We start from the raw sequence: 17,184 nt of genomic DNA on the forward strand, positions 1-17,184 counted from the left end.
TTATGCATAGCGAAATTTGTAATGATCAATTCTACAAATGTTTTTTGATATCTAAAAACCAAATAAGATAATATTTCTATAGGATTTTTTAACAGTATTTAACACATTTTCACTTGTTAAAGTTTTCACGACAATTTGACTCTGGCTGACTTACCAAAAATATAGAAAATTTTGTCTCCCTTGTTCATGATTAAGTTCTATATGTTGATTTTTTAGAATGTGTTTTTAAATATTTCTTGGAATTTTATTCTTTTTTATTGCTTTTTTTTACTTATCGCCCTCGATTTGTGTTTGTGGTTTAAGCTTGAAAAGGATGTTCGAACGAAAGGAGTGAGAGAGAGAGAGAGCAGCAGGCGTGAAAGATATAGCGATATATAGAACGAAAAAGGACGAGGATTCCCAAGCACTTATCACCGTGCCTTTCCAATACTTTCCGCTCCATTCCAATCCGTTCGGCGTCGAGTCGAGTGTTTTGGAGTTTTACAAGTACTTAAAACTAAATCTCTACAGAATGTGCAATCGATCTTTTACAGCTTTTGTTTTGTATTTCTTTTTCAATAATAGTTTTATGTATTTTTTGTGTGTTTGTTTGTTGGATGCGTGGTTGTTTTCTTTTTGTATGTATCTTAAACCTAGGCAGGACAATTGAATGTAACGAATCGAAATTTATTAAATTTATAACTAAATGAATACAATTTTAAAAAAGACACAAAAAAAAAAGTTTGGTGGAGTAAGTTTAAATATGAAGGTGGTGTCCATACATTGGCCAGACGATTGGATTATTGACCAATGTATAGACAGAACCCAGGTGAACGATAATAATGCTCATTAAGGTAATGTTGGTGATGTTTTTTAAGAGAGATTTGGGTGGGTGTGGGGGTTGTGGCATGTATGAGGCGATAATGTTCTCCTTATTTTTCTTTAATCTAATTACATAAATTATGCTAGAATAGCTCAGGAGCGTTAAGAAAAAAGAGAACTACATAAATTACTTAGGAGATGATAGCATTCCCCATTTCTCTTGGTTGGTTTTTGTTTGTTTGTTTCTACATTCTAGGCTCGGTTGACAGGTGGCTGTCACCAAAAAATGTGGTTTAAATAATCGTATATGGTAACTGGATGCACATTTCTTTGGAGTGGTTCTTTCTCTCTCTCGTTCTACCCAAAATTTTGCAGCTTTAACTTCCATTTCCGATATTAGCCTTCAAATGATGTGGTTTTCTTATCTGGGTTTCCATCGTTGACTCCCATTTCCTCAGTTGCTCAATTTTCTTCTTTTCTTTTCTTTTCTTTTTTTTTTTTTTGTGATTTTTTGTTTTGTTTCAGATCAGTGTAAAATTTCATAGCGCGCCTGCTCCTCTAATTCCACCATGCTAGCTTCGATCCTGCCGCCATTCTAGTGGTTGTGGGGTGTAACGCTCGCACTCATCCATTCCTTATCATCTAACCATCCGACGTTTTCCTCCTGCTACTGCTTACCGCTCATGGTTGATTAGCTAGTCCATGGAACTCCGCCTTATGCCTCTCATAATCTCTTCAGCATGCGCTTTTTCTCCTTGAGCAACTTCTCCTTCTTCTTGTCCTGCAGCTTCTTGTCCAGGCCTGCGTGCTTCTTCGTCGATGGTCCATCGTCGTCTTTGGCTTCGCCAGCAGCGCCTGCACCGCATTTGGCGGGCTAAAATTGAACATAATACGGAATTTATTAGAAAATCATGTTTCAATCAAAGCGGAGGTAAGAGAGATGTTAACTAAGTGGGATAAATATTTTTTCATATAGGATAATTAAACCCCTAATTTACCTGAGCATGGATCTCCGTCATCATGCGCGCCCGCTGAGAGTAATCGTCGTAACGCTCCAAAAGCATCTTGCCGGCTTCCTCATTAAGCGCCGATTCTGGATTCGGGACAATCAGCAGGCATTTGATGGTGAGCAGAATGTGCTTGATGCCCAAGTCCGGCTTCCAGTCCTTCTTCAGTGTGTTCACACAGATCTCCCCATTGGCGGCGACATTCGGGTGAAAGATCTTAGTGAGGAAGTACGCCTTTGGCGGCGTTTGCGGGAAGTCCTTGTTCAGCGTCAGTTTAACGCGGAAAACTCCAGAGGCGTACGGAGTGCCAGCAGGTCCGTCGATCAGCGCCTGAATATCCGTCACATCACTCTCATTGATTAGCACTTTGATGCCCTCGGGTGGCGTGGTCTCCATTTCCTGGAGCTCCCGCATCACCTGCCTTATCGTCTGCGGCGACAGGTTCTCCACATTTGAGTATTGCTGTTAAAATCAAGGAAAATTGGTAATATTAGTTTGAATTTAGCTTTGCTTGTTATCTTAAGAGTAATATAAGTTTTTTTTATTAATATTTTATCGTTCAAAATATTACAAAAACCTTGTCTACCGTTCAAGATGGCAGACACAAACAGCCATGCACAGAACATATCTATGGAGTTTCTATGTTTACTTGAGTAGGAGTCGGAATACTTATTGGTAAGAATGGATTTTCATTTACTATTTTCTTTTAGAATCAAATTTGTCCCCAAAAATATATATTATAACAAGGTTCTGGAAGCATCTATGAATGTATTCCTACGAGTCCTAAGACCTCAACTATTACTTTAATCTGGAGACTATTTTTCGATTTTACCGCCAAACTAGTAATTATTTGGATAATTTGTTTATCCTACCGAACTCATGTTGAAGTCCCTGCTTGTCCTTCTCTTGCGTGGTTATATGTGTGTGTGTGTGCGTGCTTAAGTTGACGTTCGCTGGTGTGCGTGAGAGTCGGTGTCTCAAGGTTTCCGTTTCGTCAGCTTATTCCTGCAGCTGAGCTCTTTGGACCGCCGAAAGTCCCAATTTCACCGCCTTTTCCCAGCTGGCTTGGAAAAGTGGCCAAAATAAATGTATGTATGTGCTTGGCTTTTCCTTTTCTCCGGACCCCGCCACTCGTCTCTCCTTATCCGTTGTTTGGGTTTCTGTTTTCGCACGCTCTCTTACATATATATATTAATATATGTACATATATATATATATATGTATATAGTGGCACTTTTCGAAATTCCCTATTTCCGGATTTGCGAGCGACAGGAAAGTTTATTTAGCAGCTTTTTATTGTTTTGAAATCGATTCGCTCGGCTTCGCCTGCCTTGTTGTTTATCTTTTCTCGTTTCTCGTCACATTTAAACAAATTCAGTTGTCTAATTGCACACTTCACGCTCGACAACAACACACAAAAACAGTTTCCATTTTACAGTAACCCTCGTCGCTGATGCTGAGCTACAATTGGGGCATATGTGATATTTGCAAGACGTTTGATTTTGTTTGGAAATTTGTTTAGCCAGTTGAATACAGAATTGGTAAACTTAAAGATTTAAATAAATAAAAAAAGATATATATTGTTATGTATTGATAAAACGCTGTATTGATGGTATTTTTCTGCCCTTTTACAGATGTAGCACATCAGCAAGTTCACCTAGCATACACAAACAAACTGTCTCTACACTAATGCACCTTTCAGGGCTGCTCTGGAACTGTCGATATATCGATAGCAATCGGATGCCATACACTTTTTTAGTATTTTTGAAAGATGAAAATGATATATTTGTGGAATTATTGCGCGGTCACACTGGAATTATTACCATCCACACACCTCCATCCATTTCTTTTATTTAATTAGTTTTAATTTAGATTTCTAACTCTAATTTATTGTCGACCCCAAACAATCGTTGCCCCCGCCATCGGTACGCTGCAGTTTAGTTCGGTTTCGGTTCGTATCGGGCGATATCGGTTCGATTTCGATCCTGAAGATCAGATCAGAATCAGAGAAACTGAACTGCTCTGTGTTTTGTGCTGTGTGTGAGGCGAGAAAATTGTGTGCACTTTTGATCGGATCAAATCGAATCGCATTGTATTGAAACGCAGCAAGATGTCGAAGAACAAGATAAACACAACGTCTGGCACGGCGAACGCTGATTCGAATCTGATCGAGGTGAAATCGAAGGTGAGTCCTATTTTCTACATTTATGTAGCCCCTGAAATCCACGCCCCTTTCATCGACGCTGAGCTGCTGATTCATGCGCACAGAAATGGGATTAATTGTTGGAATCGGAGTTCGGAGACGGCAAAGTTAGTGAAAACCCTAGGGAATATTGTAGTTCAAACTGTGAATATCTAAAATGAATAATATTTCCGCTATCTGTTGAGTTAGCGCAACAGATGCGCCCATAAATGGTGGTTCAAGATGAGAAATTATTCAACAGTCTACTGAGATTTTACTTCTATGTATATCCCCATTGGCTCCCTTAATAGAGTAATAATGGACAATCTGTTGATCTCAAAAACCACCCTGTTTTCACTGATTTTTCTCAGGTCAGGTATTTGATCCAGTAAAACTACACTGCAGCAGTGCAAAGTACAAAAACAATGGCTTTTTCTATAACAACAACAAACGAAATTAAACCCTTAGCTAGACATTATTTTAATAAGGTTAATTGAGCTTAAAGTATGCCTAAACCACTTATAATTCAGGGAGTTCTCATAAAATAAACAAAACGAATCAACAAGTGATACCCAATACCAGAAATAGGAATGAATTGTAACCCAAAAAGTTTAGTGTATACAATTTGTATAAACTTTCTTTAATAATTAAATTCAATCTTCAAGTTTGATGCGGAGTTCCGGCGGTGGAGTTTCAAGCGAAATGAGACGGAGCAGAGCTTCGACAAATTTGCGGCCCTCGTTGAGCAGCTGCACAAGCTAACCAACATCCAGTTTCTCATACTCTATATCGATCCGCGGGACAACGATCTGTTGCCGATCAATAACGACGATAACTTTGGCCGTGCACTGAAAACAGCACGTCCACTTCTACGAGTCATAGTGCAGCGGAAAGGTTAGTATAAATAATTTATTGTGAAAACCTCTCAAAACCTCATCTCCTCCTTAGATGATCTAAATGAGTACTCTGGCTTTGGGACAATGAAACCGAGGAATCTTATCGGCAGCATACTGATGGGACATACGCCCGTGAAGACAAAGGCCCCGTCGATATCAATACCGCATGATTTTCGTCAGGTTTCGGCCATTATAGATGTGGATATTGTGCCGGAAACGCATCGAAGAGTTCGGTTGCTAAAGCACGGTAGCGATAAGCCCTTGGGATTCTATATAAGGGATGGCACCTCGGTGAGGGTTACGGCCAGTGGACTGGAGAAGCAACCGGGCATATTTATATCCCGTTTAGTGCCGGGTGGCCTGGCCGAAAGTACCGGCTTGCTGGCCGTTAACGATGAGGTGATCGAGGTAAATGGCATCGAAGTGGCTGGCAAGACCCTCGATCAAGTCACAGACATGATGGTGGCCAATAGCTCTAATTTGATAATCACTGTGAAACCGGCCAATCAGCGCACGCTAACGTCTACGCATCGCGGATCCTTCTCGAGGAATAGCCAGCTGTCCAGTGGGTCACATCACACTAATAATACCAACACCTCCGACGAAATCGAGCACGACGATCAGGACGATATCGTTGACCTAACGGGCGTGACACTTGACGAGAGTCCCACGTCCACATCAGCCGGCAATCACAATCACAATCAGCCACCATTATCCTCATCACCCTCGTCGCACCACCAGCAGGCAGCCTCCAATGCATCCACGATAATGGCCAGTGATGTCAAGGATGGTGTGCTGCATTTGTAGGATTAATCATAGGAAAGACAGCACATCTAGCAGCATCCCGAACTCAAGCAACGGAAAACGCGAAACCACAGCAGAGAAGCGTAGAGGATTTTCAGTTTATCAGACTTAACTTTCCTTAAGATCGAATAAGTTCGTTAAACTCGAGTCAATTATTTAATGTTATACAAGTTAGGCCAGCTAATCATATGTATACAGATCGTTTATTTATATAGCTCACTTACTATATAGACTGTCAAACTGCTCAAGAAACCATGTTTTTTGATATTATATTTATAAGATCAGAAAACATGATTGATTGAGTCAAATTGAGAATAGTAGAAATCTAGGCAAATATCTTGGTTCATATCCTGTAAATGTTTAAATATCACGCGTATTACGTAAAGCTAAATTTCTGCAAAATTTCAACTTGTATAGTGAGTGAGCGATATATAAAAAACGATTATGATATATGTAATCATACGACTTTCCCTCATACATTCCACGGAACACACTCAAAGTCACACAAAAAACCAACCTATTCATTTGCACGTTTTTGAATGCAGTCCCTTGTTTTAATCTTTTTCCTTGGCATATATATATGTGTATTTAAATTTGTAAGATTTACGTCTTGTTATTATTCTTGCTTGTTGCATTAGACTAGAGTGAGACAGCTAGAGGAGAGAATGAAATAGAGAGAGTGCATCAAATGCAGAAGGCAGATCAATTTACTTAACTTAACCATTCGGATCAAACGATTCGGAAAAGGCAATAATTGTAAACAAAATCATACATACGAGCATGAATAATTTATAACCAAAACATTCCATTTTATGTACTTTGACAAGTCGAAAAAAATCCCAAAAATATGAATGGTTCTTGATTTGCGAAATTTGTTTAATTTGATACGATAAGTCTGTGTAAGTCTGCTATGTACTTTTTTAGACCAGCTTCACGTTTTTTTTTTTGGCATTACTCATTATATTTGTTTATCTTATTTTAAACAGTGTATTTTTTGTAATTTTAACTCTTGTTTTTCGTAAATGTGTCCCAATACTCGTTCAAGTTGTTTGTTGTAATTGTCATCATTAAGAGTTACGAAGTGAGGAGAGAATAACGAGGATATAAAGTTAACAAAACAAACGAAACACCAACAGCGCCTTCGCCTTCAAGAGAGCAATTCGATACTTTTTATATATATACAAGAGAATATATACACTAAACTCTAAAATCTATGTTAAATACGTATCCCCTGTAGACATAATTGAAGTCTGTATACGCTTTAGTCAAATCGATAGAAAGCCACTCAAGGCAGATGCGATGCGATCTGCTCAACTTGAAGTTAACAATAATATCCTTATTTATGAGACGGAACAGGCATTAACTAACCATACGAACTACCCTAGATAGATACCAAGATCTAGGCCAGCAGCGAATCTGAAACTATATCTAAATGCGTATCGCCCAATCACACCCCTCATTCCCATCCTTATATCCCTATATATTTCCTAGCAATCTGAACTTTTATCGAACAAAGAAGTCTCCTCAATCCTCAATTCCCAAGCACACGCAAATATATATTTATATATATATATAAAGTAAAGTATATTCCCGCTGAATAACTGAAAAAAAAAGACCGAGAAGCAAATCACGAAAGAAAAACTTATATTTTGATGTATGTATTATTATTTTTTAATAAACCTAAGTGAACTTGTAACCGAGCTTGTGCGGAAAATGATTTTTCTGGGTGGTTGGAACCAAACCATATATTTGTATCACAACATTTTTCAATCTTATGTTATTTTAAATGTGAAAAAAAAGATTATGTGTTAATATAAAGTTTTTAAATTATGTTTGTTTAGTATAGTTTTATGTGAAATTCTTTAGTTAGCGAATCTGTAAAATAATTGGTTTATTTTTACTTATTTCTAGGTTACAAAAGTTGAATTTTTTCTTTCAATATTTCAACCAAGTCTTAACTTCAAAAAAGGCCCCAATTAATTGTCGTTAGTAGGTGTTATATACATTTGAGTTCTTCTATTTCAGGACCATTTCTTGAAAAGAACTAGCTAATTATAGATATCGTCAATTAACCACCTTTCAATATTCTTAAAAATTTGAAACCATCAAGTTTGAAATTCGTTTGGGATTCGATTTATTCCTCATATTTGGCTTCTGAATATGTACACTTAACGTATCAAATCATTTATATTTATAGTGCGAACGCTATTTCGTATGCGTGCAAATGTCATCTTTCATTGTTTCTTCTCACAGAGTAGATATTATAGCTAGTTAGTCATACAGGCAAAACAAAAATAAGACGACTTAAGAAAATACATTCAAGAGCTGATTTTTCAGTAAAGGAAGTGTAAACGATAAAGTACATATGGATATATATAATGCAACCGCTATTCTTCATGCGTACAATTGTCGTTTGTTTCTTCTCACAGAGTAGATATTACAGCTAGTTATTCATACGAGCAAAACAAAAATGAGACAACTTAAAAAAAAGAGGTAATTTTCAAGTACAGGAAGATTGTGAAGTGTGGACGATAAGATTGATCATCAGTCTAATCGCTTCCAGTTGCGACATTTGCGGCATTGTTCTCCAGGCATTTCCAAATGGTCTCGGCATTTGGACGATCCTCGCTCAGAGTGTTTGTGCAAAGGTAGAACAGTTCCACGATGCAGTTGTAATCGTCGCTGAGTTGAAAGGCCACTGGCAGTGGTGGACGTGTACCGCAAGCTGATTGAAGATTGTTCAGTGATAAGTCGCAGATATCGTTCTCCTTGGTGTCATCCTCAATATCGTCAACTATCTCCTCGTCGTCAACCACATCCTGACTCATATCGTTGTCTGTATGTTCTTCCATTTCAGCAACTAGTTCGTCCTTCTTTTCATCATGGGAGAACTCCAATTGCTTGCGCTGCAGCTTTTCCGTGTCAGTGGGCATATCGCTGGAACTTTCCAAATCCTCGACAAGTGCTGCATCGAGTTCCAAGGTATGCGGGGGCACCAAGGCGAGAGTTTCGTAGATAACCAGTCCAAAGCTGAATATGTCTGCCTTGCTGTCAATGATATCCATTTCGTCAATGACCTCCGGAGCGCACCAAAGGGAAGTTCCTAAAAAAAAAAAGGGTAAGTACATATTCAGATATTAAGCTGGTAATCCAGAAACATTCACAGCTAGCTGGTCTTACTCACCCACATAGCGAAGATCGGTGTTCTTTAGAAAGTTAACCTCGCCTTGCTCGTCCAGCGGTAGTGCGACCCCAAAATCACACAATTTGCATATCTCAAACTCTCCCTTGACCAGGACATTAAAGGACTTCAGGTCACCATGCATCATTCGAGCTTTGTTGTGAAGAAAATCCAGCGCCATGGCCACGTCTATGATCATCCTATAGGTGTGTTTGGCCGGCAAAGGACCCAGATCTTCGTCATGACGTTCCTCGAGTATGGAGCCCAGTGAAGTGGTGCACATTTCCAGTGCCAATGTATTGATGCCATCATTATTGGTGGTAACGCCTCGGAAGCCAACAATATTTGGATGTTTAAGCTTGCTAAAAAGTACAAATTCATTTTACTCATTTCATTTAAAGTTCTTGGGCCGTTTTTGGGTGATTTAATTAATTTCGAAATGAATAAGCGTTCAGCTGAAAACGCCATCCGTTGATAGAACCTGAAACCAGCATTACTCTGCCAGTAACGGCTATAAAATATGTTCTATCATAGCAGTTGTATTAAAATAATGGGCAATTAATTAAAAGCTTGTTTTCTCGAAAGTTATTTGATAAAAAACTGAATGGAGCTTAAACCATTTTTGTTAGCTATACACCACCCTAATGAATCTCTGACCCACATATCGGACCACCTTAACACACGCGCACATTCAGCATCCGCACTCACACACACTCATACGCAGGACGCGGACACAATTGTATTGAAAAGGAGACAGGTCTTAACCAAATCTTACCGTAAGATATCGGCCTCGTGGACAATCCGTTCATTGAATATCATATCCTTCCTGACCCTCATCCGTTGGGTGATCCGTTTGACGGCCCACGGCGAGCGGATTTGGCCATGACGAGGCGAACGGTCCAGGCGATAAACGCTGACACCGGTTCCGTGGCCCAGCGTCTTTAGCATCGGTGAGGGCGGCACGTTTATCGGGGTACTACTATTTTGAACATTCTCCATGTGCAAATTGCGCAGCTTTCGACGTGGAGTTTCCATCGCATTCAATTAAACAAAAAAAGGGACGCGCACAAAAAATGCCGTTTGAACTGTAAATGCAAAAACACTTCTTAAATGGCAGTGTGACCGTCGCGTGCTTTTATAGCAGCAATTAATTAATTAATATGTGAATTTCCCGTGACTTGCAGGTCCTATTCAGTGGCGCAGAACTTAAAAACTGGTGTTTAATTTTTAAGCTTATAAACTTCCAGACATTAAAAATTTTAAATTCACGCCTACTGCTGCTTCAGCCATGCGGCGTTGTACAGCACTAAGCATGGCTCTTGGTTCTTAGCCGTTGGAATTTAAATTTGATTTTTGAAGCGGTACTTAAATATTGAAAAAAAAAACTATATTTCATTTTACAAAATGCCAATCACTTAATTATTAGCAAGACAACGCAGAGCGGTCTCATCTTTAAATAAAGTAAATATATGCACCATCTTTTTATTTAAATATGGCGCGCGATTTTTGGCCGTTATTTTTAAATTTTTGAGTTTCGTATTTAGTGCCTTACTTAGTTACATAAACCAGTATTCTGTCAAACTATAATCATGCAAAATGTTAAAATTATATTTTTTAAACATGAAAATATTAAATTATTAATGAAAATTAAAAGCCAACATTAATAAAAACCAAGAACAGTGTGGACATATTTTTTTCTTTTGAAAACCTCAAACTTTAGCCTTATTTATTGTTAGCGAGAAACGACAGAGAAAGAAACAGCGAGATACGAACGAGAAGGGACGGTGTAGTCAAGTGTATCGACTCAAAAATACCCGTAACTTTGCTCACCATTTATTAAGTATATTTTATTTAAGTATATTTGCAAACTTCAGATAGTTCTGAAAAAGGGCTTATTATTTTTATGGAGTTAAATGTCAGACATTAAAGTTTCTCAATCAACCAGCGTCTAATTTTAATATTAAGAATATCGCAATTAAATCATAAGATTAAAAATTAATAATACAGATGAGTAGACATGATTTAATCAACTCGTTTAGTAATCCTAGTAAAAAAATGTATACACTTTATACAATTAAAAACGCTTACATCTTAAAACGTTAGAGTAAAACAATAAACTCTTCTAAGCCTAGGGTAATGGGTATAAAAGGCCAAATAGTCAGCGAGAAACGAGATAGAAAGAAACACCAGTGGAATCGCGCACAAAAACGCGGCGGTCGAAAGCCTGCGGACGTTGCGTGAAAATCCGCCGCGAGTTTTCAAAATTATTTATTTTTTGTTCAAGTGTGGTGTGGGAGAGTGGAGTGTCACCTCCAAAAACAAAAAACAAGGTTAACATTTCTGGAACGCACACATACAAATGAAAAGCCGAAAACAGGCGCACATGCTTCATTTGTTGTTGTTTTTGGCGGAGTCGTGATTTAAAAATAATACAATACACCAAAATAAAATACATACAAGCACGCATATTAATACATACAAATACAGGTGCAAAATAAAGTTTCTGGTTTCTGGTGATAACAACAACAAAAACGACAACAATAAAATAAGTTGAAGAGCCGAAAAAAAGAGGTACCGCAAAAATGCCACTCAGCTGTTACGAAAATAACAGGAAAAAAGCCCTAAAAACACCGAAAAACAAGTGAAGAGATAGAGAGGAAAGATGGAGATTAAAGCAAAGAGCGGAATCGGAATTGGAATTTGTATAAATCAAATAATAACAAAAACAACAACGGCGGCAACCTGCTCTTGAAATCGCCACCAATCTCGGACTTTTATTTGTTTTGCTTTAATCTTTTGTTTTACAATAATTAAACCCCTATACCCTAACAAAAAAAAACGCCATAAGGCACAAGTGCAATAAAAACCAAAACAACAACAGCAAGAACAAACAAAATCAATATTCAAATTAAGCAGCAGCAACAACAACGACAACAACAACAGCAGCAGCAGCAGCAACATCAACTCAACGAGTCGATAAGCTAAACGATAAGTGAGAGAGCAAAAAAGGAGGTAAGGGAGACCAGAAAACAGCGACGAAGAGAGAAACCAGAGAGAGAGAGAGAGAGAGAGAGACGGCACAGCATCCACCTAGACCTAAAATTACCACCCCCACAAAATGGGACGTCGAACTTATTTAAGCCGGTCCTCAGCGATTTCCTACCCCAGCAGAATCGAAGGATGGCTGGATGTCTGCGGTAAGTTACCAATCTATATATAAATCTATAATCCCATTTAGAAATATGTACCATATTAAGTCTTAAATTCACCCCCAAAAGGTCTTGAAATATCTAAACTTTTAGGTATAACAACGTGATCTTACTACATAGTCTGTGCTTTTGAATTAATCACGAAAATCCGAGCTTTTTTTGGTTTCATACGAAAATTATTAGTCTTAGTTTTAATCTCCTTGGGGCTACAGACTTCATTGAAAACAAAATCCCAAATAAATAATCAGCATATGAATGAAAAAAACAAAAGCCTATTAGTCACTAGAGACTAGCAAGGGATATAGTCATCAGATTTTTACAGAACTTAATATAACAATTGGTATGTTATCCAAATTCAAAAGTAGATCAGAAATTCCCAAATCGAATAATGTAACTTGTAATGTTAATGGAACTGCATAGATAAGACTAAAAAACATCTGAGGGCAAATAATGGTACTCTAGCTTACCCTCCGCCGAAAAACAAATGTATTTTCTAATCGCATCTCAGGGTAAACAAAAAAGCAGTAATCTAATGTAATGATAGCTAATTTATTATATTTTTTGTGTTTCGGATGAACCCCTATTTACGGATGACTTATAAGATGCAATTTTTCAAAAGGTTATAATTTTATTATTATTATATTAACTGGAAAGGATACTGTAGATGTATCTAATAAACATAGTAATAGGATGGTCTAGAAGATTTAGCATGTTCTTAACGTTCCGTTAATCCAATTATTTCCATCTAACTCTTAGTAGAAAACTACTTTTGTGTAGTACAAACCTAATGACCAACTCGAATTGTTTTTCACTTGGCCGTAAATTTAACACCTTTTTAAAAGTACATAAAAAAGGTGAACGAGTGACCATAAGTCGAGTTTTTAATGTGACATTTATGGGCATGGGGTTCATCTGTGGATTTAAGTTGGGAGGAAACGTAGAGGTTCCCTCTCGGCGGATGCGGATGTGGATGTGGATGTAGATGTAGATGTGGATGTGGAAACGGTTGCGGATGTGGGATATTTGATGTGGGCTGTGGGTTGGGATCTCTTGGAGTTAAGTATCTTCGTGTCACCTGTGCAAATTCCTTGGCCTGGGAAAGAAATACCTTTCCACATTTTCGGGCAGGTTCATGTTTATTGCCGTCGAGCGTTTTTCCCCGTTATCTCACATTTTACCTGTCGTATGTTTTTGTTTTTGTTGTTATAGTGAGGGGTTGGTCCCTTGGAAAAAGGTAAAAACACAGAGACAACACGCATACAGAGACATCATTCTGCAAATACCCAGGCAAATAGACAATAAAGCCCCTGCGCAGGGTCTAACGGCAATGTCCAGGCGACCAAAGTGGCGCAGGTGAAGTGGCTACCTGGTGTTTAGTGGGGTGTTGTCTGAAATATCTCTCTGAAGTATATAAAATTACATAAATATATATAAAAATATCGTATTTAGTAGTTTATAGAACTATTTTGGCAAAGGCATTAACAACTTTCTTGTCGCCTGTGGCAGAAACGAATATGTGTTTTTGGATTAGCATTGGGCATTGAAGGAACACGTACAACACAAATTGGTAATAGCACACAAGCACACACACACATACACATATACGATCGCGATAAGTGGCAGCTACAGCAACAGCAACAGCAACAGCAACAAAAACAAAAAAGAAATAAAAAAGGCTACCTTCGCCTTGAAGGCAACTTCTCTTATTGCCGTTTTCGGATTTCGTTGGTTTGCCTCATTTGCTTCATTTTTCCATTTTTTTTTTTTGGTTTGTTACCTTTCTGTTACGGTTATTTGCTCGCAGCGGAAGGAAGGTGTGTTTATTTCCAGGTGAATACGAGTGTGTGTGCGTGCGGGTTGGTGTGTCAAGGTCATTGATGGCATTCTACGGTAACCTTTTGCCTCGCCATTTGGCTTCGTCTTTGCCGTTGTGCCATTGTCCATGTCTTTACGGTCTTTTGTTGTCTTTCCTGCACTGGGTTAAAAACCCACCTACAAAACTCGGTTAACAAACAAGCCCACAGATACCAACAAACATAATACACAGCAAAAAGTAAGGAAAACAAGTTGATTTGATAGCCAAACAGATCAGTCAATATGTTGTTAACAAAACTAAATAAATTTGCATATCTTTGGAGAAGATTTTTTCAAAGACTGAACAAGCTTTTAAACTTTTTAAAAGATCTCTTTTAGTTTAATTATTACTTATGTTTAATAGAAAAAGGTCTTATTTTCTCTCTGTGTACTTGAAGTTGAGAACAAATCGCAGAAGTTCGATCCATATGGTTGTTCCTGTTAGTATTTCTTTTTTTCAACTTGTGTTGTTGTTTCGTGTTGCCCGCTGGCTTGACATCATTTCTGTCATGTTTCGTGTTGTAGTTGCCTTTTTATTTGGTTGGTTGTTAGTTGACACAGTAAACATTGGCTACAATGTACCCAAGAATGTTTTCACATACATTACATACATCTTTCTCAGATTGGTAGATATTTAATCTTAATATTTCCTTAGAGTATTAACACTATATAAATAGAGCTCTCAAACTTTCCTTACTAAGCGTATCCACTGTACCCTGTTAACCCCTCTTGGCTTTCGCTTTGCATGTCACTTGGCCATGTCTTGGCCAGTTTGGTTCGGTTCTTTGGGCTTTGGCGTTTAGAAATTGGTTATGAGGCCGTTTGCGTACAAAAAAAGACCAGCAGGCCCATGCCAAAAGCGTTAAAAGGAAGACGGCGAGAAGAGGAGAAATCGACTGGGCCAAAAGGCAGCTTTGGGGAACTGAAGAGTGAAGACTGGAGAGTGAAGACTGAAGAAGGAGTGGCCATTGGCCAAGACATGACGATGGAGAAGAACGATAAACGTTGGAGCGACACTCGAGTGTCGAGATGATGGCGTCATTAACTTGGCCGAAAGCTTTTGTCGACTGACACACTTTTAGCCATTGCACTCGTTGTTGTCGTTGTTCTCCTCCAATACGATTTTTATGGGTTAAAGCGCCACCACCGCCATCACCTGCTAACTCTAAAATTGCAGGTCTCAGATATCTCGTCGTTTCTAGATTTTAAACGACCAATTTGCCACTCTCACAAATTTTCCATTTCAAGCTTGAAGCTACATTTAATTATCAAATTATAAAGACCAAAATGTATCTGTGGGGTGTTTATAACACTTTTTGCGTTAATGATTAATGTGGAGAAAAGGAAAATAATCTAGTCATATGGAATACCCTTTAAATTTTAAGAAAAACTAAAGGAAAACTCTGAAAATCAATTGAAGATCGACTGATTGAAGTTCATTGATCCCCAATAACTGGCCAAGAAAATAACTTTCGTTTGAGGAAAACCTTTCCAATTGCGATCCGTTCATAATCTGGCTGGGATCTGCCGCCTGCTGGCTTGACCCACTGCATCTGCTAGAAAGTGAAACATGGCTGGGATTACCTGTACACCCCAGAGTGTGCGACAGAGAGGTTTGGCAGGAAGAGGGAACGAGACGGTGGACAACTACTACTATATAATTTTCTATTTTCAAGTATCGAATGCGTTTGCTGTCGCTGTTGTCGCTGTTGCTGTTGCTTTTGCTGCAAATGTTGCCCAACAACTTTCTATGAAAAAATTCACTTTTTCCTCTATGACCAACACACACCTGAGCTGTGAGCCTCTGAATCTCCCGAGTGTTTTGGGGGTCCAAAAGCCGGCTTTTTTTATATATATTTTTGTTATTGGGCTTTTAGCAAATCGAACTCGAAGAGATTAACACGTTGCCTGCCCGGCTGCTAAAACAAAAGGGAAACTTTAGTGAAAGAAAACCCGTTTAGTTTCTATATAATATATTATATAGATTTGGGTGAACAAAAAAGCGGCATAATTGTCCAGATGGGAGTCGTCAAAATCACAGCGGATTGAATCATATTTGTGGCACCACAAGACACTTGTTCCTAAACCAACCCCACCCCATGCCAGCCCATGCCAGCCCATCTAACCCAATACGAATCATATCAAAATAAGTCTGAGCTGAATGTAAACATATTTTTTCACTTGGGTATGCGAAAAACCAAACAAAAAAAGAGATTCGAAATGAAAACAAATCACACTCGAAGAATTTAACTAAGTGTAGCATTTTCAGTGGCAGAGGAGGCTACGGTCTACGGTCTTTATTTAGATCCAATATTGTGTTTCAGTTTCGGAGGCAATCGGCGATTTGTGCCAGCTATATACAGGTATTTATTTTTCTTTCTCGGAAATAGGTTCTCAATTTACCGAAATCGAAATGAGAATGTCTGGCAATGCGCTTGGGAAAATCAAATAACCAAACATCAGCGGTCGCTGGGAATGTTTAGGGCTTGGGGATTGCTAAAATTGGTTTTAAAATTAATAAAGTTTATGTTATAGTTAGCAAGTTTTGATCCCAAAATCAAATTCAAGTGAGAACTTCCAACTTAATCAAATCTATTAAAAGAGTTCCTTAAAAACCAGATCAAAGACCTGTGATTTATCACCTAAAAACCCTAAAAAATAATAATAAATAAGTTTAACAAAAATCACAACAATGTGGGTGTGTGTGTGGAGTGGAAGAAAGACTGGGAAAAATGAAATAAACTCAAAAGAAGAAAAAAATCTATAAATGAATTGACAAATCAAATGCAAGCAGGTCGCCGCTGCTGCTGCTGCTGCTGCTGCTGCTGCTATTACATGATGCGAAATCCAAGTTATGCTATAATTCTGCATTGTTTGGTTTCTTTTTTTTTTGCTTTATTTTTTAAGAGGGGCTAAAAAGTGGAACAGGCCGAGTTGGTTTGTTAGATTTCAGTCTCCGGGTTTGGTTTTCTTTCTTCTTTTTCTTTTTTTTTTGCCTGCCCGTTTGTTTGTGTTGATTTTTCAAACGTTTCGCATATTTCCCATAAACCTAATTAAATGCGTTTGTTCGTTCGTTTACGCAACGATTTGTGTCGGGATTGCGTGCTGCCATCTATATATATATATATATATATGTCTGGGCATATAACACGGATATATCTGCATATACATGATATATATATATATAGTTATATATGCATCTGGGTCGGGCGGGTCACCGCCCAAAATGCAACATGTTGTTTAGGGGCGG

At 38.2% G+C, this 17,184-nt stretch overlaps 4 protein-coding genes across 8 annotated transcripts in view; 2 read left to right on the plus strand and 2 right to left on the minus strand.

The window, feature by feature from the left end:
- Positions 1 to 222: 222 nt before the first annotated feature.
- LOC108105366 (ubiquitin-conjugating enzyme E2 S) lies at positions 223 to 3,479 on the minus strand. The gene is made up of 3 exons (XM_017211892.2): positions 2,681 to 3,479; positions 1,800 to 2,270; positions 223 to 1,675 (listed from the first exon to the last, which is right to left on the minus strand). The coding sequence occupies exons 1-3, from the start codon at positions 2,687 to 2,689 to the stop codon at positions 1,526 to 1,528; spliced, it is 630 nt and encodes a 209-aa protein (XP_017067381.1). The 5' UTR covers positions 2,690 to 3,479; the 3' UTR covers positions 223 to 1,525.
- A 121-nt stretch (positions 3,480 to 3,600) lies between these two features.
- LOC108105365 (partitioning defective protein 6) lies at positions 3,601 to 6,653 on the plus strand. Its single transcript, XM_017211891.2, has 3 exons — positions 3,601 to 3,993; positions 4,656 to 4,884; positions 4,939 to 6,653. The coding sequence occupies exons 1-3, from the start codon at positions 3,919 to 3,921 to the stop codon at positions 5,691 to 5,693; spliced, it is 1,059 nt and encodes a 352-aa protein (XP_017067380.1). The 5' UTR covers positions 3,601 to 3,918; the 3' UTR covers positions 5,694 to 6,653.
- A 1,154-nt stretch (positions 6,654 to 7,807) lies between these two features.
- Positions 7,808 to 9,990, minus strand: LOC108105364 (lymphokine-activated killer T-cell-originated protein kinase). Its single transcript, XM_017211890.1, has 3 exons — positions 9,647 to 9,990; positions 8,875 to 9,233; positions 7,808 to 8,793 (listed from the first exon to the last, which is right to left on the minus strand). Exons 1-3 carry the CDS (start codon positions 9,904 to 9,906, stop codon positions 8,240 to 8,242), a joined length of 1,173 nt encoding a protein of 390 aa, XP_017067379.1. The 5' UTR covers positions 9,907 to 9,990; the 3' UTR covers positions 7,808 to 8,239.
- A 1,755-nt stretch (positions 9,991 to 11,745) lies between these two features.
- The window catches only part of LOC108105343 (ras GTPase-activating protein raskol), a 57,121-nt gene continuing 51,682 nt past the window's right edge, over positions 11,746 to 17,184 (plus strand). For all 5 annotated transcript variants that reach the window (XM_017211842.2, XM_017211844.2, XM_017211843.2 and 2 more), the window contains exon 1: positions 11,746 to 12,068. In XM_017211842.2, the coding sequence (XP_017067331.1) occupies positions 11,990 to 12,068 (79 nt within the window). In that variant the 5' untranslated portion in view covers positions 11,746 to 11,989. The remainder of the gene's footprint in view (positions 12,069 to 17,184) is intronic.

This window comes from Drosophila eugracilis, unplaced genomic scaffold, assembly GCF_018153835.1.
Source record: "Drosophila eugracilis isolate 14026-0451.02 unplaced genomic scaffold, ASM1815383v1 contig_498, whole genome shotgun sequence".
Lineage (NCBI taxonomy): Eukaryota > Metazoa > Arthropoda > Insecta > Diptera > Drosophilidae > Drosophila > Drosophila eugracilis.